Below are 26,852 nucleotides of genomic sequence, written 5' to 3' on the forward strand. Positions count from 1 at the left end.
ATTGGAGACGTTCATTTCCATTTTCAATGTTTTTACATGTAAATCTTCCTTCTGAGGTTTCACCACATGTGTAAAGGGGGATTTTAAAATAGCTATCTGTAATAATGAACTGACTTTGGACACTAAGCTTCACTAACAAGTGGACAAGTTCTTTAGTGGGGAAATATAAGGGAAAGAAGATACAAGATTCCCCCCTTTCTGCTCCACACAATATTTTCGGATATCATTTCTACCTCTCTTCACAGGAATCATGCTTAACTACAAAAAAAACAAAAACACCACCAAATCAATGCACAACTGTTTATTTGTCGTGATGTCTATACTGCACAACTACATGTATGTACAAGGGAGAGAATAATATTATTGTCGAGGCCAGGTAAAAGAAAGCTAATAATTAAAAGAATTTTAAAATCTACACAAGTAGATGATGAAAATCAACAGCTCGAGCAGGGATGTAGTTAGGAGCTGGCTGCCAGCTAATGTCACCAGCTGAGGTCTCCCTTCTGGAGTAGGGACAATTAGGAGATTTTAGACGGTGGAGGACGGAAGGCTTTCTTCCCTTTTAGCTTCTAGTTAGCCTGCCAGCAAGCTCTTTGGGGCACTCTGGTAGCGGGGCAGGAAAAGGAAGGAGAGCTTGAAACTACGTTTCTGGAATTTGAATTCCACCTCCAGTTCCCCTATGGCTCCCCATCAATTCAGATTTCCACCAATCAGCGCAAAGCAGAAACAAAACAAACAAACAAACATTGAAAAAGATGTGCCAAGGATAATGACTTCATTACTAATGTCATCTCTGCCAATCAGCATTTAGCATAGACTTTTTTGATGCAGATATTCAAATTCCAGAGACGTAGTTGCAAGCTCTCCTTCCTTTTCCCGCCCCGCCGCCGGAGCGCCCCGGAGAGCTTGCTCGCAGGCTAGCTTCTAGTAAAAAAGCCTGCTTAGGTTTCCTTTAGCTACATAATCATTTATGACCAACGTGGTTCATTTCAAATCCCCTACTAACACAAAAAACTATCTAAAGAAAACTATTGTCATTTCAGTGAATCAGTCCCAGAATTTACAACATTTGTGGGCAAGACCTTCTTTTTCCTTTCTGATTTAAACTACTCTTATAATCACAATAAAAATATGGCAGGGCTGTCATTAGTAGCTGGTTCCTGCAGCAACATTAGCCAGCTACTTTAAGTATTAATATGAGTCAAATGTAACAAGATAATATGGGAGCATTTGTAGCATGAATGACTTGCTACTTTGCCTGAGAGACCAACTACTTAAAACATTAATGACAGCCCTGCATGGAGAGTTAATGACTGGGGGGAGTAGATACTTTTTGGTCTTAATCATTCCCTCTTACTGGAAATTTCAGTTTTGGTTAGTTACCACCCTTGTAAAAATGTTTGGTGTCAAGAAGCTTTCCCCCTTAGATTTTCAAATGAGCCTCCACAGGATGGGTGAGGATATTTTCTGCAACCACACCGAGACTCTTTGAAAAGAAAAAAAATCATTTTTAGAAAGGGCATTTACACACTACAGACATAATCATTCTCAGACAGGTCATCTGTTGAATATTCTGTGTCATTGCAGTTAAAAAGATAATTCATCTTTGTGTGAAGACTGGATGAGGTAAATTTTGGACAAATAATCCATTTGAGTTTATCAGTCTGTTTATCTGTCTGTCCAGAAGGATTCTAATGGTTGATCATGAAATATATGTTTCACACTTGACATGTACAAATTATAGAAAAATGAACAACTTTTTAAAGTGACATGGATTGTTTTTTAACTCAGCTGATTATAAACATTGATCAGTTCTGTACACCTACAGATCATCTTGTTTTCTTTCCTTTCTATTCATTTTTTTAAAAGAAGATATTTATGACACAAATATAAACAATGTAAAAACAACTCGGTATTTTATAGATGTTGTTAAAATTATCATGGTGAGCTGTGTCCTCTAAAATTAGCTATAGCTTCATGCCCTGGTGTTGTTTTTATAAGTCTAAGCTTCATAGTGTCAACTGCTTTCTCTCCAACTCCATCAGCAGTGATCTCTACATTGTAATTATTCCCCTGTAACAAAAAAAAGAATGCCATACTAGCAATTAATAAAAGCATACAAAGTTAAAATACAGTCTAATGCCGTAAAAATGAACACCAAGGGGGCCATAGAAAGTGTCCGTTTTAATGCCTTATAATGAGGTCATGCTTTTTACATTGAAAATACATCTTCTAATTGAACAAAATACTAATGAAACAAAACAGGACATTAGCATCATGAAATTAAACATCTCTAACCTTTACAAAGCCATCATCACAACTGAATGTTTTTTATTTTTAAAAAAGAAAGGTTTATTTCAGCTCATAGTTGATAATAAAGTGTCTGCATTACCAAGGTTGACTTCAGATGAGAATCTGTTAATTGGGCAAGCAACAAGTGTCTACTGTTTGCATTAATGGGTGTCAATATTAAGCTGGTTGAAGTTCAAGAAAATGTAAGGGCTTACCCCAGCGACGAAGAAAAGTGTCCATAATAGAAGAAGAAGAGTAAGGTGTCTGTATTAAGCAGGTGTTTGTAAACCAGGGTTTGACTGTGATCATTGCAATAAATTAAATTTATTAGCTTTGGCAGAGTTGATGAGGATTGCTACCACACCAGCTAGTGCCATTATCACTACAGGAGACAGACTTACCAGCTGTAAGGTGGCTAGAAATAATCGGCAAATTTCAAATGATTCCTGAAAATTAATAGATCATGACACAGTGAATTTAGAGAATAGAAGTTCATTAATATTACCTTATTTAAAAATATTATTTTTTAAAGTACTTTTGCAAACTAAAAATTGCCCTAAGGTAACGTGTACATTACCTTTCCATCAGCTACATCTTTGAAGTGCTGATTAGATTTTCCTAAAAAAGAACACCAAACAAAAGAACAAAAGAAATTTAACAAAAGGGAAAAAATGGTCATGTAACACACCACAGTAATGTTTATTACTTTGAATGCTAATTTTGTAACAGTACACTCTTAGTAATTTTTTAGTCTCCTGTCAGTCTTGAAGAGGAAAATTTGTTAGAGTTTTCAGTTTAAACTGCAGTGTTGATCACCAATGTAACCCCACTAATTCAGCACATTGCTCAGGCTGAGGGTTACCTGACTTACCAGAAACAATAAACACATCCTTGACTTTTAATGACATTGACAACATCCAAGATTTTCCAGAACCTTTTTTAAACATATTCCTGGGTTTTCCTACCAAAAGATAACTGTTTTCTTAGATTCTTACTTGAGTTTGACAACCCTGTTGGTATTTCACCGATGACAACTTTCCTTTCAAGTTACAGTTTTATTCTTATTATGTTCACGATTTTTGTTTAATGCTTACTATACCTCTAAATGATTCAAGTATTTCTTCACCATATTTATGTATATCAAATGGCCTGTGAGTTTCCTGAAAATGAAAAAGATCATCAGTTCTAAGTACAGGTTAATCCTAATAAAACAAAAAGAAACAACTGCAAACTTTTAAACACTCTAGCTCTTCAGTGGCTGCTAAGGCATTCATGCTATAAATAAACCACTAAAAAGTCAATACAATAGGCTCTTTGCATGATCAAGTTTCGGTAAACACAAAAACAGTTCGCTTTTGAAAAATTTTGTTAGCCCAAGCTGAAAGAGGATTATTAAAATTAGGTGACGTGAGAATTTTCAGCTGTATTTATTAATCTCAAAAGTAGCTATTGCAATGGCCACCCCCTGTTAGAAGCATTTGTATGAGAAAAACAACTTTTGCCACCCAGTCATGCTTGAATGTTTTTTCCATTATTAATCCTTGTAAAGTTTAAAATTTTTAAACCGTCGTGTAATCTTTTCCTTACGCATTTAGGGGCTCAAATTGTCTGTTATGAATTAAAAGGAAATTTGAGCCCTGTAAATTATGCTTAAGGAAATATTTCATAACAGTTATGAAAATTTTGAAATTACAAGGATTTGTATGGAAAACCATGCAAGCGTGACTGGATGGCAAAAGTTGTTTTTCCAACAAATGCTTCCAACTTTCCGCGGCCGTTGCAATCACTACTTTTAAGATACATGGCTGAAAATTCTCAGGTTACCTATTTTTAAAATGCTCTTTCAGCTTGTGTTAACAAAATTTTTGAAAAGTAAACTGTTTTCTTGTTTACCGAAAGTTGATCACATGATCAAGTCAAGAAAAGAGCCTATTTTTCCACTCAATCTCTTTGAGCTAAAAAGGGGCCCGGTGAAGTGCAAAAATCACTTGTGACCTAAGGCTAAGATAGACTTTTTTTGCACACAAGATTCAGAATGTCAGAATGTGTGCAAGTTTATGTGATCACTAAAATGATGTGATGCAAAAGATTCGAAGAGACATGGAACAATACCCAAAACACAATAGTTAACCACTATCATAATAAAATTATGATAATATTGTTTTCATGCAATTCCAAGTTCTAAACGCCCATCCTGATGGTTTTATCAGCAGGGCTAGATATAAAAGCTTGTCACAGAAGCACCAGCTACTAAAGGAAAATAGTTTTTGAAGTGTGATAAGTCCACAATAGCTTTTTCGTCAACACTTTTCTTCGTTGAAAACAAACATAACATGTTTGTGTTATAACAAACGTCGGTCCCTGGTCACTAAGAATACGCTTAGACTGTACTTTTCAGTGCCCCAAAATTATGTTCCCTTCCATGGAAGCACGTGGGATACCCAAGGGGACATACCCGAGGGGGTAAGATCCAGAACATTCAGAAAGGGGTGGCCAGGACACTTGCCAGCAAAAAGATTTGTCCTATTAATTTTACTGAAACGCCTTTTAAAATAAAACAAAATCTTACGGAAAAAGGGGTGGCAGCAGTCCACTTGGCCAACCCCTAATGTAACCCATGCCACACCTACCCTCCACATGCCACTGCACCAGGTGAAAGACACTTTGATTGTACTCTTCTTTTATTGTCCTTTTTTTTTGTCCCCAATTGTTTAATTTTTTTTTGGAGAACCCTGGTATCAGCTATTGTATAAAGCACCTTAACTGACTTGAATATCTCTTGATTCAATTTGCTGCTTACACTGACTTACCTCTTCAGATAAAACAGGAAGAATTCTGTCCTCCCAGTCTCTAACTCTTCTACTCAAATCTGTCTCCTGAGCATATTGCTGTGCCTCCATTAGGTAGCCATCCTGTGTAGAGGAGTTATTGGGCAAATTTAACAAAAGACAATGTCATTTTAATTTTGAACATTATTATTTATCAATAGAGCAGTGACCAGCACTTGTGACCTGTGTTTTGTACTTGCCAGCATGAGAGGTTTTGCTGCAGGAATTGTTACAGAATTACACAATCTTGGTCAGCTTTCATTGATAAGGGTTAAGCACTCATTTAACAGATAAGGGTTAAGAACTTGAATTTTACTGATTAGTGTTACACTCTTTAATTTAAGGTTAGCTTTCCATATTATTGCTTTTTTTATTTTTTTTCACATGACTCACATGGTTCGCTAACTCACACTGTGTCCAAACTCAACAATGGTAATAGCGGGGCTCCCGCGCGTGCGCGCGACGCGCGTGGGACAGAGCCCTATACTCATGGAATATGGTCAACCTCTTTTCGTTTGGTTGTCACGTGATTGACCGAGCGTACGTACACGTCTACAGATTTTACGGGTGGGGTAGGGGAGACTATCAAAAGGAAGGGAGGGGTGTCTCAGGGGTGTCTTGGTAAGTCCACATCTTTTATATAGGACATTCATAATATGGTCAATTGACAACTGTCAAAATAGGATAGCCACTGACCAGTATCCCATGACCATATCGCGGGCTCATGTGTCAACTCATCGAGGCGACGGTATTTATTTGCAAGCTGTCCGCTGACCAGTTAATTGTTTTACTAGATCGTAAACAATGTTCAATCTCATACTTTCTAGCTAGTTTGGGAGCACAGGAAAACTGATAATGCACACATATTGGACATCAATGTTCAATATTATTGACAGCCGTCAAAACAGGGTACCCGCTGACCAGTATCACTTGACCGTATTGTGGGCTCAGGTGTCAACCCATCGAGGTCAAGTATTTTTTTGAAGTTATCCGCTGACAAGTTACTAGTTTTCAAGTGATCGCAGGCTCAAGTTTAATTTTTTTTAAATTCATATGAAATATGTTGTTGTTTATGTGCCGCACAATTAAAATTTTGATTTCAAACTGACCTCAGATGCGAAAATTCAGCCAGCTGTTACAGGCAGGAAAGACAGTTGCTTTTGACTTTTCTCACCATGGTCACACGTTGGTCACGCTCTACGTTCAATTTTTATGCTCTGATTGGTCAAAATTTGACAGGTGAGTTCATGCGGAAAAATTTATGCAGCATCTTGAATCTTGTTTACTTTGACAGCCGAAGCTGACAGAGTTTTGTGTCGACTCGTGATGTTTTTAACTGTCGTTTTCCACTGGATGTACAAAATGAAATTCAGCTGCTATCAGGAGTCGTCTGTTATTCATGGCTAGTTTGTTCATTGGGTTTGTGGTTGAGAAATATGTCGGTTTTAAAAGTCGGAGATTTCGGATGGCATCGTTTTCGTTTTCACCTTGCTTGATGAGTAAGAGGGTTGCAAAGTCTGAAGCGGTACTGGCCTTACTTGATACCTTACAGGAGCTGCATCTCGAATGGTAAGCCAGAGTAATTATGGTATTTGATGTTTGTTCTTTGTATCTAATTTAATGAAGTCAAGCGTAGTTTATGCAAGTGTTTAGTTTATGCACGTTTGTAAGATTTGAGACAATGATTCAGGTTTGATATAAGCTTACAGAACTTTAAAAAGCCTTTAGATATATAGTTTCTCACCGCAAATAGAAAGAAAACGTTCCAAAGAATATTTAGTTATAATTCTGGCTGTAAAAGAAAGCTTTGAGTGATTTTCTTGCCTCGAGTTCGTCTTTGAAAAAAGCAAACACCGGGAAGTCGGCTTAAAACATAAACTTAAGCTTTAAGCTTGAAGATTCAGGATTTTAAGAGACAGTTTAATACTTGTCTTCCTGAATAAAAATTGTTGTCTCTGTATATGTTTCACCAAATTATCTATCTTTTTATTGATTGTTAGTAGTCTCTATTGTAATTTTAGTCGCTGTGCCAATTGTTTTCAGTCATTCAGTGAACATCGCTTGCAGGAGTACTCAAAATGCCACGCGTAAAACCATTTTAAAATAAAAAATAAACATAATAAATTCTTTATTATGTTGGAGCGTAACTTTGTTAATGTTCATTCAAACACTCGCCACAGCTCGCACTACAAAAGTGAGAACTGGATGGCTGTATAGATGATTTTGGAAATTTTTTAAACGGTTAATTAGCTCAAAGCCCACGCGTACTTCCATCGTCCTTAATGAGTGCACTTTGTATTGGAAAATTGTGAAATAATGCATTCTGTCTGAGGTCTGTCTGATAAAAACAGTGCCTCATAGCACTGTTTCACCTCAGATGTGATGTACAAATGGTATAAAAGGTTGGTTTACACGCACCCAGATTTGTTGGCAAGATTTTGTCAAGTAAACTCGTCAAATGCAAAAAATTCGGCCTGAATTTTTTTCCAGGCCTAATTAATCTACGGTGATAAAGAGCCACTATGGTTCTTAAATGTGATCGAAGATGATTACCAGTTTTTCGATGTACATATGAGGCTATCAACTGGATGTAAGATTTGGTTCACTCTTGGGATGTTTGCAAATTATTTTTCTCTAAAATTACTTAGCCTTTCCCTCAAAAGTCACATAAATGTACTTTAAAGTTAACTGAATTGTTGAATACAAGTTTATTGTTTGATTTAAATTATAAATTTATTAATGGGAGCCTCACTTTTAGCCCTGGCTAAATCTATATATTACCATGTAAACCCATGCAATGGTTTGAACTTGAGATGATAGAGTTAGATAAACAGTTCCTGTAGTAAATAGTAAAGATGACTTACCACATACTTTCGCACCAGTTCTTCATAGCTTGAAATAACAATGCCATCTGAAGGTTCCTCTAAAGCTGTGAATTGAAATTGGAGCTTTGAAATTATTTTAAAAAAGGAAAAAAATGGAACGACAACTGCATTATTAATATCCAGCTGCTAAGAATTATTTTGACATGCATACCCATAGGTTCCACTGGTTCTGGAACATCAGCATCTCCAAGGAAATTATCATCACCAGCTCCACCACCAAAATCATTGTCATCATCATCATCATCACCTCCTTAGAAGCAATAAGACAAACATAATCTAGCATACAAAGAAAATAATACCATCTGGCCGGTAGCCCAGTGTTTAGACTCCTTTGAGCTCTTTAAATTCCACGACTTTTTTTATTGACCTTTTCCAGTTTTCCATGACCTTAATCTTAGCTGTCATTTGCGAAAAAATTATTAAATTCCACCAAAATGGGTGTCGTTTGCACTATTTATTGCTATTCTCTATTAAAGAAGAAGGAGAATTCAAACACCAGAAAGCTCAGAAAAATTTTTCGAGCTCCAGCTGAGAATCGAACTTACGACCCTCCGAGTTATAGTTCAGATGCTCTAACCACTGAGCCACTGGAACTCTAGTAGCAAGCAGGGTAGGAATTTACCAAACTTATCTTACATTGTTCTTGCTTTGACATCTGTGGTAACTAATCTACCAATAACAACTTTAATATCATAGGTGACAAATTACTCCTTAATTTTGGCGCGAAATTTCAGCGATAATTTGTAATTTCACATGTGAAATTACAAAATTGCCATCATGATGGCAACCTTCCGTACGTCTCAGTGTCAAGATGGCGATGAAGTTTTAAAATGTCATGAATGAAGATGCCAGGGCATAAAAAGATGCTCTAGAAAACCTGAACACACAAAAGAGCACATGAAGAAGGATTCTGACAGGTATTTTGTCGAAAAAATTCTGAACTTAAGCCAAATTTAAGCTCTAAACATTTGAGAGAGTGGAGTTCTCGATCAATACGATCCAGGATAAACATGTCAAAAATCCAAGATTGCTAATGTAATTCGTCACCTATGATATTAATAGGTAATCAAATGGTATACTCATGAAATTAGGGAATAATTTCACTTGCGTTTTGTCCAAATCCTAATAATTTCCCGAGCCTTTTGGACAAAAGCGCATGAAATAATTATTCCCTAATTTCACTTGTTACCATTTGATTACACATACTAATTTCCCATGACTTTCCAGGCCTGGTAAAAGAAATTCTAAAATTTCATGACTTTCTAGGTTTTCCAAGACCACTACGAGCCCTGTAGTTTTTGTGGTTGGTCTACTGGAATCTACCTTCAATTTCCTTAGTTAACCGTTTAAGCCCCAATATCCACATACAAATTCTCCAAACTGATCTCCATACATTTCTGTTAAGAATTAGTTGAGAGAATTTGATAAAAGATCATCAAGGCATTTTCCCTTTGGTGATCCTTTTATTAATTCTCATTACCTTATCTTTTGACAATGTATAGATAATTGTTAGGAAAAAATTGTTGTTGGTTTAAAAAAAGAGGTGGTAACAACTTGCAAGAAGGGCAATCTGAAAATTTATCTTCTTTCTATCCTGACCTTCATTACCTTATAAAATCATAGCAGTGAAAAAAATTTCCTAAGAACTTTACGGATCATTTTAGTTGTAGCCAGTAATATTAACATACCAAAGGCTTGCTCCTCATTTTCAATGTCTTCATTCTCTTCTGACTTAGCCACAATGGAATTCAGTTCTTCAATTTCATCATCAGTGGCAAGTTGGGACTAAACAAGGACGGGGACAAAGGAGAAAATTAATTCAGCCAACATTCAATAAAATTAATTGTTGGCAGATTCCTCAGGCGAGGACTTTATAGTGATTGATGATTTAACAACTTGTGCTGAAGTCATCATGAGAGTCAAATTGAAAGCTGCCACCTGACAATGACAATAATTATTTGAACAATCCAAAGTGTGAAGAAAGCTTTGATGGAAAAATTCCACAAATGATACAGACATTTTTTTTTTTCATAATTTCTGGTACAATTTGTTCACACACACACACACCAAAGCTCTATAACTCTGACAATGAGCGGGAAATTGCAAACTGTAGATAACTTACAAGAAGCTGTTTCTGTTTTGCTTGTACTTTTTGCTGCCTTCTAAACTCTATCCAGTACAAGTATTCAAACTCTGAAAGACATCATGTTACTAGGATCAGTAATATTAAAGTTAAGGGTTCTCATTAAGTGCCAGCAACTGGCCAAAAAAAGGCTATATTGAATTTTGAGCCACCTACTACTTGGGAAAAGAGAGTAAGTTGAGAGTTAAAGTCTAGAAATTGCCTTCAGCACTCGATTGTCAGGCTGCCTCTAACTTTATAGTTCTAGCAGCTCGCAATAGTACAATAACTCACAAAACCCAACATAATGTTAAATACAAATAATACATTATTTGCCACAAACCTGGAAATGCTGGAGTTTTGAGTGGATTTTTTAGCATTTTGGATGCATGTGAATAAACTGCAATAAACAATAAAAAATGATGGTACATATATAAGGCAAAGGAACTCTTATTCAGTGTCAATTTGTATTAAGCACGAAAGTACTTATTGGATGCACTATATTTATGTCTCCACCTGGAGACACGACCGCCATTTTACGTGGTCATCTGAGCCAGGCAAAGGTCTAGCCACTTGCAGTGCAAAGGGAGTACCTTCATTTCTCAGTTATTTTAACACCCTGAGTACTGGTCAGGCAAGGGGAATCAAACCCATGACCACCAACTCTGCAATCAGGTGCTCTTCCGACTGAACTAATCCTGCCATCGTTAAGGCAGCATGATAACTTGAACTCTTACAACTGTACTACAGTAAATAAACAAAAAAAATCAGTCAACATACATGCTTGGGATATAAACTGATTTATTGGAATAAGTGCCGGCTCCTTTCTATCTTCTTGTCGTTTTCGTTTCTTCTTGTGTTGTAATGATACTAAAGAGGAAGGTTTCTTGAAAGGTTTGCCTGCAAATTTCAATGTCCAATATTTCTGATAAGCAACATACATGTCTGCACCTTGTTGCACCTATTATTTTACTAAAATTTGCAGATCCTTTAGACTCCTGTCATATTTTACTGGTAAAACAATAAGGAAGGGGTGCAAGGGTTTGCCATGATGCAGTTTCACCATTTTGTTAACCATTGGCACTACAGTTTGCAGAGACCAACTTGTATGCAGTCTTTGAAAATTTTGGTATATAATTTGGATTCAGTATTGGTGCAGTTTTTCTAAGCTGTACTTTTACATACGGCTTAGAAAAAGTTATGCCCCCGCCCACGTAAGGATAACAAAATAGACATACAGAGTATAAAATAATATTATTATGAAAAAGGGTGGGTATGAGTTATGTTGATAGTCAGGCTTTATCAACTAAGGCAGCCAATAACTACAGTCTCGGTCAAAAATAGCTGGGACACTTCCACCCAACTTGCTGTTTTTTTCTATATTTCACTTTGGCTCATCTCCTTGTCCTCCCAATGTGGTTTATCACAGGTAACTCACCAAATCTTGCACACCAACATTGGGAGGGCACAAAGACAGCAAAGTGTCCCAACAATTTCGACTGAGACTGCGGGTGAAAACACAGCACGATAGTAGTTGTCAGTACATTAAATGTGAAAGTGATGTAGCTCTACACAGTACAATGGCCAAGTAAAAGTTTTGCTCACCTTTCTTAAAAGGCTTATTTTTTGATATTCCTGGGTCATGTGGATCCATCATTTTCCAGTGATCTTTAAACTTTGAACAAAAAGAGAAAAGAGAGTTACAACAGAGCAAGTGTAAGTTCATAGTTAGCAACTGAAATTCTTGTATGGCTTAGTCAAGAGATAATACTGTTTCTGCAGTAATCGCATGTGTGTGATACATTTGTTACTCTCCAGGTACTGTACATGTGGCTCTTCAGAGGTGCAAATGGTGCAAACAGTTGAAGTTTTCACTGCAGCTGTCTTGTTAAGAGTCAATCAAATGATTTTTAATTTTGCATTGTTCACAGTGGCAAATTCACTTTATCAATTCGATTAAAGAACCAAAATTAATATGTGTAAAATACTTTCCTTTTCTATGGAAACTGTAAGTATGTACAATTACATGCATTGCTCGACTGTCTAAAAATCAATTTAGTAAAAGTATATATTATACTTTATCATAAAATACTGAGAATATAATGTCATGTGAATGGGCTGCTGACAGAGAAAGCGTCATTTAAGAGGTCATACAATAATCTTAAAATATTCATTTTCATGAATCATGTCTCCACAATAGCCTTTAACAAAATCTGGATCAGACCAAATTATCACCCTGTGACCCTATCCCTAATTGATTCGTTCGCTATAGTGAAGGTCAAAACTTGATCTAATCTTGTCTGATTCAGGTTTTGTTGATGCCTCTAGGAATATGGACCCTATCAATGCCCACTGAGGTTCTAACACTTTCTTCCTGTTTTGCATGAAGATTCTTTGAATATGAGTGAGTTCACTATAGCTTATTTGCTTCATGCAAAAGGCAAACAAAATTATTGACAGACTACAATAAGAACAATTTTGGGCTAAGGAGTTAAAGGAGTATGAAACATTATTTATGATCTCAAGTTGGAGTTATGAATGAAGTACTTACAGGTAAGTTTTGTACTTGCTTGGGCTGTGGATCTGCTCTTACTCTCAATGCTCTCCTTTCTTCTTGAATATCCTTTATTAGTATTACGGAAAAGATTCAACTCACATGTGCAGTACTTTTTAACACTACTAAATGAACTGTTGTAAACGGGAGTTGATTTCGTGGCCAACAGATAAGTGTCGACTGTCAACTGCTTGGATATCTCTAGACCTGGCCGGTTTCGGGCTATCAGTATTCTAAGAGACTTGTACACACTCAAGTCCTGATCACATTCACATTCATCGTTTATTGCATCCTACACAAAATCCTATCAGTTTAAAGGGTGTAGCTTGAAGCTCTTACGCTATTCCGATCGGAAGGCACATCTAACTATCTACTTTACACGATGCACATTTTTGCACGCTTGCTTACACAATAGGGATCATATTTCCGGTTCCTATCAAGCAAGTAATTGATCTATTGTTCACTAAAGATTAACAAGTCACAATTCATTGTACAAAGTGTTACGAATTCTTTAACTTTACTACACTATCCCCCCCTTAGAAAAGGGCATGTCCCCATGCCATGCAACAAAGGAAAGGAAAACTACTGGATTCTTAAGCAAAATAGAAATCACTGGGTGTACAGCCACTATAACAAAACAAATATTAACTCTGATTGCAGCTACAGTAAGAAAATTAATCAAAGTTCATTCAAAAATTAAGAAACAAAGTCTCTCATCCAAGCAGGAGCGTGAACTTCTCTTCTTGGTCTGTCTATAACAGGGGGAGGCACTACTTCAGCTACTGGTTCTGGAGCTGGTACTTCTGCCTCTGTGGAGTCCTCTTCCTCAGCTCTTGCTAATGTCTCGTTCCCGTCAGCTGCAGTACCGTCTGCATACATGAGGTCAGTCTCATCCGGAACATAGCGAGGGGGAAGATGAGGTCTCCGCACTGGCAAACTGGAAGGCTGGCCAGTAGGCTGATCAGGTTGCTGGGCCCTGTGTTGTGGCTCGCCACACAGCTTCAGTCGATTGAAGTGCACTACTCGCCGTTTTCTGGGGTTGTCCACTTCTTCTATCCGGTACGTTACATCGCTGATCCTCTTTACTACCATATGTGGACCATGCCATGGCGAATGCAACTTCTTTGTCCGTCCTGACTTGATTACAGGAACATGAAGGTACACATGATATCCAACCTTTATCTCTTCTCCAGCGACGCGGCGATCATAGTAGTCCTTCTGTCTTCTCTGGGCAGTCTTCAGGTGTTCTCTAGCTCTCTCATGGGCTTCTTCCAGGTGGATCGGAGGTTCCTTGCGTACTCAGAGGCTGCTTCCAGCTGATGAGGTTCACGACCATACATAACGTCCAAGGGCAACCGTACCTCATGTCCAAACAACAGGTAGTGGGGTGTGTACTGGGTAGAGGAATGAACACTGGACCGGTATGCCATCATAACCATAGGTAGGTGAACATCCCAGTCACGCTGGTGCTCGGCGACGTATTTTGCCAGCATGCCCTGTATCGTACGGTTCATGCGCTCAACCATGCCATCACTCTGTGGGTGGTATGGCGTTGTTCTCGTTTTCTCGATACTGAAGAGGTTACACATTTCCTTAAACAGCTGGGCTTCGAAGTTCCGGCCCTGGTCAGTGTGGATACGCTCAGGTGCCCCGAACCTGGAAATAACCTCGTTTACCAGCTTTTCTGCGACTGTCTTTGCCTCTTCATTCGGGAGTGGGAATGCCTCGGTCCACTTCGTGAAATAGTCTCCAACAACCAGAATGTACTTCTGACCAGATTCTTTAGTTGGTAGGGGACCCATGATGTCCAAAGCGATCCTCTCAAACGGGTAACCTGGACAGCTGCTGACAAGGGGTGCTCTTCCAGGCTGCTGCAGGGACTTCCTCCTGGAGCACTTTTCACACTGTTGGCACCAATCTTGGATGTCATGCTGCTGACCATACCAGTAGAAGCGTTCTCTCACTCGCTCCAAGGTCTTAGTTACTCCCAGGTGGCCAGCTGAGGGTGCATCGTGAAGGGCGGAAAGGACTTCGGATACCATGGACCTGGGAAGTACTAACTGCAGCCGCGTACCATGACCATCATCTGTTTCCCACCAGCGGTAAAGGACACCATTCTCCAACTGCAACCTGTTCTATTGTGCCCACAAGCTCCTGGTTGCTTTACTGGTTCCTTCTATCTCCTGGAAAGCCGGTTGGCTGGTCTGGTTCTGCTTCCAAGCCAATATCTTCTTCAAGTCAGGATCTGCCGCTTGACTGGATCGCAGGTTGGTCACTGTCCAACTGGGTACCCAGGTACTGGTGCTGCTGCCTACTGCATTGGTCTGGGTTATCTGGTCAGTGTCCTCAGCAACCACCAGGGGGTTTCTCGAAAGCGTGTCAGCATTCTGGTGTTTTCGTCCTGGTCGGTGTTCAACCTTGTAATCGTACTGGGCCAACAACTCGAGCCACCTGGCCACCTGACCCTCGGGTTCCTTAAAGCTCTGAAGCCACTTCAGTGCGTTGTGGTCTGTTCTGCCAGTAAACGGTCTTCCATACAGGTAATGGCGGAAGTGTCTGATTGCGTAAACCATAGCAAGCATCTCTTTCTTGGTAGTGCTGTATCGGCGCTCACGATTGTCCAGCACACGACTTGCATACGCGATCACTCTCTCACTCCCGTCCTGCTCTTGAGAAATAACTGCTCCGAGGCCATAGTCACTCGCATCACAGTCCACAATGAACTTTGCGTCACTTCAGGGAAAGGCCAGTACAGGAGCTGTCACCAATTTCTCTTTCAGGCTATGGAAGGCTCTGTCGCACTCTGAAGACCACTGGAATCTTTCAATGGATTTTGCTGTCAGGCGATGCAAAGGGGATGCAATCTCCGCAAAGTCCTCTATGAACCTGCGGTAGTACGAGGCCAGACCCAGGAAACTTCTTACATTGGACACATTGGAAGGGGTAGGCCACTGCTCCACCGCTCTTATCTTGTCTGGATCAGTACTCACACCATCTGCTGAGATCACATGGCCAAGAAAAGGGACTTTCGGTCGCAACAGGAAGCACTTTGAGGGTTTCAGCTTCAGCCTTGCCTGGCGGATTCACTCGCAAACTTCTCGTAGCCGCACCAGGTGTTCCTCAAAGTCTCGCCCAAACACAATAACATCGTCCAGGTAGACCAGGCACGTCTGCCACTGCAGTCCAGCAAGAACAAATTCCATAAGCCTCTGAAACGTACTCGGCGCATTACAGAGACCAAATGCCATTACCTGGAATTCAAAGAGGCCATGACGGGTCGCGAATGCTGTCTTCTCACGGTCAGCAACCTCCATCTCGACCTGCCAATAACCGCTGGCAAGATCCCACGTACTGAACAGTTTCGCACCTGCTAGGGCGTCTAAGGTCTCATCTATTCGCGGAAGTAGGTAGGCGTCCTTCCTGGTCACATCATTCAGCTTGCGGTAGTCCACACAGAAACGAGTACCACCATCTTTCTTCTTGACCAGAACTATAGGTGAGGCCCACAGGCTAGTAGACGGACGTACCACCCCATTCTGCAACACGTCTTCCACATGCTGGCGTACAACCTCCTGCTGGTGTAATGGTACCCGCCTTGGCGCTTGCTTTATAGGAGGGGAGTCACCTGTATCGATTTGGTGCTTTACCGCGCCGGTTCTACCTAGGTCTGCTGGTCCGGATGAAAAGATGTCTGCATACTCATCTAAGAGTGTTTTCAGTGCGGTCCTCTGCCCGCTAGTCAGGTCTAGAGAGTCAAGGTCGAATTTACTGGACACCTTTGGCTGCATCGTACTACGGGGCGCTGCGGACGTAAGGTGATTACACTCAGGGGGGTCAGGGCTGCTTTCCTCCAACTCAGTGAGAGTACCAACTGAGGTGTTCTTGTACAGGGTAACAGGCGTTGGTGACGGGTTGACCAGGCGGATAGGTACTGTGTTGTTCTTAGGGTGGGCTATCACACGAGCAAGCAAAAGATCGTGTTGTTTGGCAAAACTTGGAGATGGTTCCACTAGACCTAACAAACCATCACCACAACCAGCCCCCTTAACCTTAGCATGCAACACTATCTCATGACGTCCAGGAACAACTACAGTCTCCGCTAAACTTATCCTAAAAACTTTGTTGCCACCACTCTTAGCCTGAAGGTTAACAATTTTGCTCCCAATACTTAGTGACTTAGCCTCAAAATCCATTTTGCAACCATGTTTACGTAAGAAATCTATACCTAGTAAACAATCCTGGGTAACATCTGCAGCAACTAAAACTGAATGAACCAAGTTCACCCCATCAACGCAAATTTCCAGGTCACACTTGCCCCTAATATCCAAAGGTTGGCCATTCGCTGAAACCACTGGTTCACCAACCACACTTAACTTAAGATTTTTGGGGGACCTGTTAAGCACCCGCTGATGCACAAGAGTCACTGCCGACCCAGTGTCGACCAACATGTCAATAGGTTGCCCTGCCACTAACCCTGCTACATACACAGCAGTGTCACTAGAAACACTATGAATACTTGAAAACGAGTTTGCTACAACTTTAGTTTCTACTTTCTTACTTAAATTATTCTCCGATACATTTTGGGTCTCTCCGATTTCCCTGACCGACGCTTGACCCGCGGCGCCGATCACTTGGAGTTTCCCTGCTGATCCCGTGCTGGTTGAGGACAATCGGCAATGTAATGGCCCCGTTTGTGGCACCTAAAACAACGGCGTTGAAGTCGATCTTTTCTATTAGGCCCCAGTCCCCGACCGTTTTGTTTACGTTCGCTCTCGCCCGAAGTTGAAGGCGGCTGCCGCTGTTGCTGGACGAAGTGAACCATCTGATTTATGGCGGCTGTGTTCTGTTTGAGGAGTTCTGCAAATGCACTGCGCTCATCCTGGGCTGGTTCTTGTATTACCCGGACCGACCGACCCTTAGTCCGCCGAGACTCCGCTTCGTACACTGCCTCGATTTGCAAGGCTCGACTGACCGCTTCATCGAGCGTTTTTGGACCCGATTCTCGGATCTTCATCCGTATTTCCCGGTCTTCCAACGCGTCGATAAATTGGTCTTTCGCAAGGCTGTCTTGCAAATCAGGAATCGCCTCGGGATACGCTTTACCGACGAGTCGTCGCAGCGAACTAGCGAGATCCGGTATCTTCTCGTCCCGTTCCCGGCGTCTTGCGCGAAACTCAGCCTTGTGGAGCTCGATCCGTTCTTTCGGCACAAATTTTTCGCGAAGTGCTCTTTTTAAATCCGTATAATCTCCCCGCACGTCCGGTAATAAACTCTGTAGTTGGAGCAACGCGGCCCCACGCATACGAACAGTGAGAAACTGAGCTTTACGCGCGTCGTTCCACTCGTTTATCACGGCGGAATCTTCGAAATGTGAAAGCCACGAGTCCCATTCTTCGTTCCCGGCCGCCGAAAATGCCTCCGGCATAACTATTGGCCTATTACTACTAGTTGCCGCTGCCGCTTGTGCAGTAGCGCCTGAGCTAGTGGCAGGAGTTTCTCCCACGTTATTAACCATAATAAATTTAATCAATTACGTACACAAGAATAGCGATGACCCAAAACACAACCAAGCCAGTACAAGTCCCGCAAACCCAATTGCGACAAACAGCTTCCCGACAACTTATCAACTACAAACAAGCTCTACTTATCTCCAAGAATGCCAAACTCCTCGATCCTTGTAGAACTGATCCACGAAGACTTGAATTCTATCCCGCCGCTTGCCACCAGTGTTGTAAACGGGAGTTGATTTCGTGGCCAACAGATAAGTGTCGACTGTCGGCTGCTTGGATATCTCTAGACCTGGCCGGTTTCGGGCTATCAGTATTCTAAGAGACTTGTACACACTCAAGTCCTGATCACATTCACATTCATCGTTTATTGCATCCTACACAAAATCCTATCAGTTTAAAGGGTGTAGCTTGAAGCTCTTACGCTGTTCCGATCGGAAGGCACATCTAACTATCTACTTTACACGATGCACATTTTTGCACACTTGCTTACACAATAGGGATCATATTTCCGGTTCCTATCAAGCTAGTAATTGATCTATTGTTCACTCAAGATTAACAAGTCACGATTCATTGTACAAAGTGTCACGAATTCTTTAACTTTACTACAGAACTAAGGACATGGCCAAACCCCAACCTTTTCATGAGAAAAACTAAACTGGGCAAATTAAGTTCACGAAAAGTTTGGCGTCTGTCTCCGCTTAGTTGTATGAAGGAATTCAGATCGACCAACATGTTCTACTATCCATCTGCTTCAGATGGATAGAACGTTGATCTTATCACGAGACATGGGAAATATTCAACCAATAAAAAAAAAATTATTCAAGACAGAAAATGCTTACAAACTTATACTCTTCTCTGAAACAGAAGCTTGGGGAAACTCCCAAATGGCAACAAAAAAAATTTGTTTTCCCATAAATTAACTTTGTTTAACCAACTTTACCTCATTTTCACCACCATTTCCATTGCAATAATTATCAGAAGCTCCATTATCATCATAAAACACATCCTCGTCCATAAGCTGAGGTGCGTCAAAGTCGTCATCAACTTCTAATGAGCAATAAGACCAAAATTAATGCCTGCTGATAAAAATTACACATTGACTTGAGTGTTGTAAAGTAAAAGTACATGACTTGCACAATTTGTCATAAGTTTTATTGTAATATTCAACATATAATAATTTATAGTGAAAAGGTTAAGAGGAAACCGCTTACCACATTTGTTTTTTTATGTAATTTTATGTAAAATTTGTTTACTCAAAAAGGACCATATGAAAGGACAAAATTCCCATACAAAAAGTATTGCCGAGGGGTATTCATTTTAATGGACACATTGTATTTGACAAAATAATAAAATTCACATCCCACAGAATCAAAAGTTTAAACCACATGTCTCTATGACCATCCACATGCCTGCAAAATAATTTATTCTTTTCTTAAGGAAGGATGTTAACATCAAGGCAGGAGACTGTTAATCTTTAGTTGGACAAACAAGAAAAGTAAGTAATTTATTATTGTTTGGCATAATATCACTGTGAAATTGCCAACTTTTACATGTAGTTTCTTTAAGTACTATTCAAATCTGTAACTTCAAAAGTCTTTTGTATTATTTTGTTCTGTTGAGTCATCATGTCATCATTGTCGGGATTTCATCTGACATCAGAGAGATTTAGAATCAGATTTACTGCCGATGGCAAACATCAATCAGGGGACCAAGTGTTGTGTACTATAATCATTTTACAGTATTTATACAAAAATATTTTTGTAGTTTTATGTCAAGCCATAAGCCATAAGAATTATTTGGTACAGTTTTTACCTGTTCATTCACTAACTAAAGAAATATTCAACTTGAATCTCCCATTTACCATAAACATAATTCTTAAACTCTCTATTGATTTCTGCATAGTCTCCAATTTTTTTTTTTTTTGCAGCCCTAATTCTTGTAAATTCTTATCACAGGTATTTGCCAGAGCTGCAAATATAACTGTTAGTGATATAAAGTATAATGGAGTGACTAAAAAGAAGGGAAAATTCCAGACCAGGCAGATCCACAGCCTCAAAATTTGCATCATCACTCGGCACAACTTGATTGGCAGCTTGTTTTCCACTTGCAGTCCCAGGTTCTGAAAAGAATACAGATTGAACAAAGTGTAATAATTAAAATAAATAATAATATTGGTTGAGTAACACAGGGTTGTAATTAATTTTCGAGTAACCAGGTTTACGCAATTAGTTGGTGGGGAATCTGGTAATTGTATGTAGTTTATACTTTAATTACATTTTTCTTTTTCTGAGTTTTTTTCATGATCTTACAACATAAGGATATTTCCTGAGAACACATTTCTGGGAAAACTAACCTTGCACATCTGATGGTGTAGAAGTCATCAGTCGCTTGAAGGAACTGTCCAATAGAGCCAAGTGTGTCATATCCAGCAGTAGAGTCCCAGAAGCATGGACTGTACAGGTGTTCATCTGTTAACAAGAATTGAAACAATTAACAGAAATTCTTCACTGTGTCCACTGTAAGTTCCCTGTTGAAGGTGCAAGAGTAGGGCTTGAAAAAAAGTCCCCAGATTTTCCTACCACATAAGTAACTCTTCACAATGTACTTGTCCAACAAACAGTGGTCCAGGCAGGCCTGCCCTCTAGGTAAATCATAAACCAAGACAAGGATCATCCTGCCATTTGGGTGAGATGACTACGTGTAAGCAATTTCAAGGGTTTTTTTAGCTTTAAACAATGGGTTCCACCACCCATTTGCCCACGTGATTGGCTATGCATTTGAGTCTAAGGCCATAGAAGAAGCCTGTGTTGCAGAAATAATTTAACCTTGGTTAGTAATATCTGCAAAGCAGCACCAATATCCTTGTTCTGGGCCTCCTACGGACCAGACCAGACCAGAAGTGCGTTCGAATTTCCTTTCAACCTGATTGGCAAATCGACAATGGCTTTTTTAACAAGCCAATCATGGTGTGTACTCAAATTGTCAGGTGCACAGGTGGGGACCCAGGACAAGGATTTCAGCACTGTTTCGCAGATGGACTTAACCAGATTTCAGTTTCGTCTGTAGTGCAGGCTACCATACACCTGGAGTGAGTGCTGATTTTACTGCAATAAACCCCAATGCAAACTTTTACTCTAGAATTATCTTTTTGGTTAGTAGAGTACACAAGAACATTTATTTTAATGCCACAATCACATTCACAACAAGGCTAAATCACAAGCATTTCGTCATTTTTCAAGGGAAAAGGGGAATTAATTGTGTTAACTACATGCTGTACCTTGAAATCATTTCGACTTCCAAGAACCTCACCAGTGCGACTGAAAATGAAACAACAAAGAACTAAGTTTTAAAAAAAAAAACTTTCTTGGCACGTACATGTTGTAGTTAATTTTTTATCTCAGGTAATTTTAATTTTTCTTTTGTTTGAACTTCATTAGCATAGTCGTTACCATACCCCAAAACAAAAGAAAAACAAAAATAACTTGAGATAAAAACTAACTACAACATATACCTGTACATGTTATTGGGTTGAGTCAACTGCATATTTTGGATAAGAAAACCAAAACAATACAAAAAACCAAACTACATGTAAATAGTTTGAAAGACAATAATATTTCTGATTTGAAAAAAAAATAACCAAAGATTAAATTAAACAATACAGCAAACTTGTTCATGACAAAGTGTGGAGTAAGTAACCAAACCAATATATTCAAAAAATATTCTGTCTGAAAATTTACTATTACAAAGTTGTAAATGTATGTTTACTGAAATGATAGAAAGTCACCAAGGTGACTTAAAACAAACCTTAAAAGTACATCTTGTTTGTCCTTTTCTCCTAAGGGAAGCAAAGCAAGTGGAGTTCTAGGGACAATTTGTGAACCCTGTCAAAAAATGAGAAGAAACAATATTATTCAAGATCTTTAATGAGAAAGATGGTACGAGTAATTTTCAACAAAGACTGAGAAAAGGTAGTTTCCTAGTGTCTGGATGGGTGTGATCACCAAATGACATAATACAAAAGGTTGAAAAGACACTTGAATACCGGGTGCATCAGTTGAGACAACTGATGCAGTTCTAAAACTCAAAGGAAGGCGTCATGTTGGGATGCAGGACTAGCACAGCAGTACAGTAATTTTTTAAACACGAGAGATTTCGTAATAATTATCATGTGTTTTGTACCTAGGATATAGTAATTTTATCATAGACAGGAATACCACGACTTTACATGTAGGTTAACAGTCGGATAAAATTCTAGTTTAGCCACATTTTCACTTGGCATCACAGTAGCAACACAGTTATTTAAAATGTATTGTATTTTCTTCTGATTAATAAAGGCTGGGTTTCTGAGTTTTGTTGATTTAGATGTATATGTTACAGGTCAAAATTAAATTCAGGTTACTTTAGATTTTTTTAACCTAAGTTGATTCTCAATTTCCTTATCTCCTAACCCTAATTCATGAATAATTAGGGCTGGGAGACGAGGCAATTTAGAATCAACCCAGGTTAAAAAATTTGTACATGAATTTACTTTAAACCAGTAACATTATACACCACAACACAAAAGTAAACCAACAATAGTTTCTATAAAACCATGAAACACCCACAAAAATGGTCTCAGATTAAAAGTTTAACCTACCTCATTCTTAGATTCATCTTCATCCTCCTTCAAGTCAATATTTTTTGCCTCTTTAATGTCATCTAAACTCAAGAACTGAAAGAAATAGAATAATATCACAACAAACTGGCTTCATAAGTTGCTGGGTAAAAACATGAGGAAAATATTCCACCACTTTGACATTGTTTCTGAGCTTCCTAAATAGCACATACAGTTGAACCAGGTCGCAAAGAAAGTCAGTCAGGCAAGTTGTAGCTAACATGTACTACAGCTGTAGCGCAAAAGTCATTTCAACTACACATGTAGGCCTCCCAAAAATATTGACCAGCAGGATGATTACAGTTTTTCTGTAATTTGAATTCCCCTAAAAACTTCAATGGCCCATTGGGAAAGTTATGAACAGACTTTACATGTACTATAGCCCAACAGCAAAATCCACTAACCCTGGGCTATTGTACACTACTTTCTTTGCACACTGTTGAACATCTGCTCAATGGTACACATCATGAAAGGACACTTAGTTATGGTCCCCACTAAATACAAACACCACATTTTAAATCTCCCTTAAATGCATACCTATTAAAGTAGAAACCTTCCCTTAGGTGACACTTTTTGGTTCCAAGGGCGACCAAGGATACCTCCCCTAAGCATACATTTCCTCAAGTCTTAGGGGTGTCTGTATACAGATCAAGGTTTGACTGCACTGCCTGAGTGCAACTAGTGGAAATAAATTATTCTAAGCACCATATATTATTCTAAAACAGGCCGGCTTCATGTATGTGTACCACACATGTACATTAATGGAATTTTTGTTGGTCAGTTGAATTTATAAGCCACACAAGTCTGGTAATTTTGAGGGGATTCAATTGCAACATTTTGAGGGCCAGCTTTTTATCAAAATCAAAGAAAACCAAGCAATAAATTGAATAGAGTTGCAATGAAAAGCGGTCAACACCTCTACACTGTCATCTCTGAATGAGGCATCTTTGTCTTTGCCCTGATCATCTACTGACGATGCTTGCTGAAGTCGCCTGGCAAAGCACAATACCATAAAAGGCAATCAGTAAAACAGGTTGATCTGTGTTAGAAGACTAAAAAGCAAGCTTCAAACTTCAAATTTCTTATGGGAGCCCGAGAAAATGAATTGCAAATTCACAAAATGGACTGAAATGAAATCTTCAAAATAAATGATTTTTTAGCTGCTCTTTCACAATTCTTGTGAAATTTGAAATTCCTTTTTTTCTCTGCTGGCTCCCATTAGAAATTGTCTTAGGTGTCATTACAGATAACTATATTTAATTATATCTATAGCCCTTGAAAAATGTGAAAAAGAACGTGATATGGTTTAAATTATTCTGGTACAAGGTTTTTGTCCACTGAAAATTAAAATTACTCAATTTCCTGAGGATTCCGTCTTAATGTTATTTATTATGACAAAGATAAAGTAGTAACATGCAAGGTCAGATTCCCAGCAGTGGAAATGTTTAACTTACTTTTTACTTGCAATGAGATCCAACGTCTGATAAACCAACGTGTACAAATACTCCACCTAAAAAGGGAACTAGACTTGAAAAAGATGTCTGAACCACAACTACCATCCCTAATTTGACATGAATATAATATTATATAGCCTGTACCTTGCTCACTTGGCATGCTTAAGATTAGTAATTAGATCATGTATCTTTTAGGGGACTGTCGATTGATGTATTGGCCGACATCTCGGTCAACTGTCGATCGATATATCAGCCGCTATGTCAGCCCATACTCAGTCAACTCTCGACTGATATGCTGGCAACACTATGTTGCTACAGTCTATCGGTGAATGGTCAGCCGATACTTTACAGATGGACCATCGACATATCACTGACACTTGGCCACACAACGGTCAATACCTTGGTCAAAATGTTGGTCGACATGTCGGTTGATGCATTGGTCAAGTGGGGGTCTAGTAAAGGCCGACCGTCGGTCGAGAGTCGGCCGCGTCTCGACCAATATGTGGCCAGTACTTGACTACTCCAGTCTATCAGTCGATAGTCGGCCAATAGTTGGCTGGTACTTTGCTGATGGATCGTCCACGATCAACCCATTATCAGCCAAAACTGTTATGCATAACAAGCATTAGTGTCCATTGCGAGTCAGCTGACGTCAGGAACCTTGTAACAAAAGGCAAAGCATAGGGTAAAAGCGATAGCGATTGTCAACCGATACAACAACGATACGACCAACAGTTCACTGATACACTGGTGACACACTACCAATGCTATCGCGGCTGACTGTCAGTCGATTTGTTTGCCAATACTCGACCAACAGTAAAACATCACTCAGCCTATATATTGACTGACTCTAGGTGATGCCTATTGTCGACTGATACACCACTGATACTTGACTGACGATTCACCGATACATTGCCAACACATTACCGATGCTATCTCGACCGACTGTGGGTTGATCTGTTGACCGATATGCAACTGACAGGAAAACACCACTCGACCAAGATATCGGTCGATACTTGGCTGATACTAAACCGACTCTCGACCAACATCTCGGTCGAGAGACGACTGAGTATCGGCCGACATAGATGTTAGAATACAGATTCTGATCTGTATTATACCTTCTTGCTGTAGATACAAGCAGAACCTTGGATAAGGAGAGCTGCTTCTGCAAAATTCATGCTAGTCTTGCCTCCATCAAAGGAAATTTTGATCCTTTCAATCTGAAAGAACATCAGACACATCACATTTGGAGTACTTAATTGGAGGCAATGGGATCTTGTCATTACAACAGGGTCCCTCTAAATCTATTCCGAATGCAATATCAACATGGATAATAGCTTGTATGATCACATCTGCAGATGAAATCTTTGAATTTGTCACTCTGGTTTCTGATTGTTTTGATACAAATTTGTTTCAATACAATTTTATTCAATCCAGTTGTAATAGTTTCAAGCACTTAACTTGATGTTTTCATGTTCATGTTCATGTGCAAACTATACTTGAAGTGATCAAAACTTTGGTGCAATTTTGCCGTTTGAGTTTGTATCGAAACGAATAGCATCGAAACAACATTGAATCAAAACGACCAGTTTCCATTATTGAACAGTGTTACTTTTTGTAGTGTTTTACAAGGTGATCCTAAGTATTGAGTCTGTGGATCAAATCCTTAAAGATGATGTTACAGGAGACGATTTCATAACAACGATTTTTAGCACAACACAGCGTTGCAAAATTGTTGCGACATTATTTCAAATGGTTAGAACATTGTTCCAGCACTGCAATGCTGTGTTGCACCAAAATCATTGTTGCGAATCGTCCTGTCTTACATAACCTTAAGTGTGACATTTCAAAAGAAAGCAACAGAGCAGTACTTTTCCTGTAGTACTGTTTATAATGCTGAACAAGGCGGTTTAAACTTTTAAGTCTATGGATAAAATCTGCTACGTTTTGCCATTCAAATAAAGGCAGCTACTGAGCAGTACAAATTTCCAGTGGTACTGCTTATTTTGCTGTATGTACAAGGTGGTTAGTTACAACTTTAGAGTCTGCCAACGTGGATGAATCCTAAATTGTGAACATTCGAATGAGTTGTCTACAAAACAATTCCTTGCTTACTATATACAGTGCATATATTATAAATTTACAAGATCAGATTATGCTTCTGATTTGATCTAGAACTGTTATAAAAAAAACTTGTGATTTGAACAGTGGATGACCTAGACTCAAATTGACCTACATAATAGAAAAACCCTTGGACATCGGAGATACATGGGTTTTCAAATTTTGCCTTTAAATCGATTTTCTTTCAGCTTAAATACACCAATTAATACTAACCTCGGCCAAGTACTCTTCCAACTGCGCGGCGACATCGATATCCCAGTTCTTGGTCAGATCGCGGATCGGCTGCAACAAATGACTATATTTCGAAGCAAGATCGTTTGAATCACTGCTACTTGCTTGAGAAGGCATGATTCCAAAGATAATTTAACCAAAACTCAACCAAAACATGACTCCGAAATTGGCAAGAAGATAACAGAAAAATTTCCCGCCATT

General features: G+C 39.2%; 1 protein-coding gene across 1 annotated transcript; it reads right to left on the minus strand.

Moving 5' to 3' along the window:
- Positions 1–188: 188 nt before the first annotated feature.
- Positions 189–26,852, minus strand: LOC140940189 (condensin-2 complex subunit H2-like). Its single transcript, XM_073389102.1, has 23 exons — positions 26,634–26,852; positions 25,418–25,519; positions 24,300–24,355; positions 23,762–23,837; positions 22,828–22,902; positions 21,996–22,072; positions 21,469–21,508; positions 20,545–20,659; positions 20,227–20,310; positions 19,132–19,238; positions 12,679–12,750; positions 11,733–11,802; positions 10,908–11,027; positions 10,471–10,527; positions 10,128–10,198; positions 9,694–9,790; positions 8,157–8,255; positions 7,985–8,049; positions 5,103–5,204; positions 3,392–3,452; positions 2,870–2,910; positions 2,694–2,738; positions 189–2,073 (listed from the first exon to the last, which is right to left on the minus strand). Exons 1-23 carry the CDS (start codon positions 26,766–26,768, stop codon positions 1,939–1,941), a joined length of 1,902 nt encoding a protein of 633 aa, XP_073245203.1. The 5' UTR covers positions 26,769–26,852; the 3' UTR covers positions 189–1,938.

The sequence above is a fragment of the Porites lutea genome, chromosome 6 (assembly GCF_958299795.1).
Source record: "Porites lutea chromosome 6, jaPorLute2.1, whole genome shotgun sequence".
Lineage (NCBI taxonomy): Eukaryota > Metazoa > Cnidaria > Anthozoa > Scleractinia > Poritidae > Porites > Porites lutea.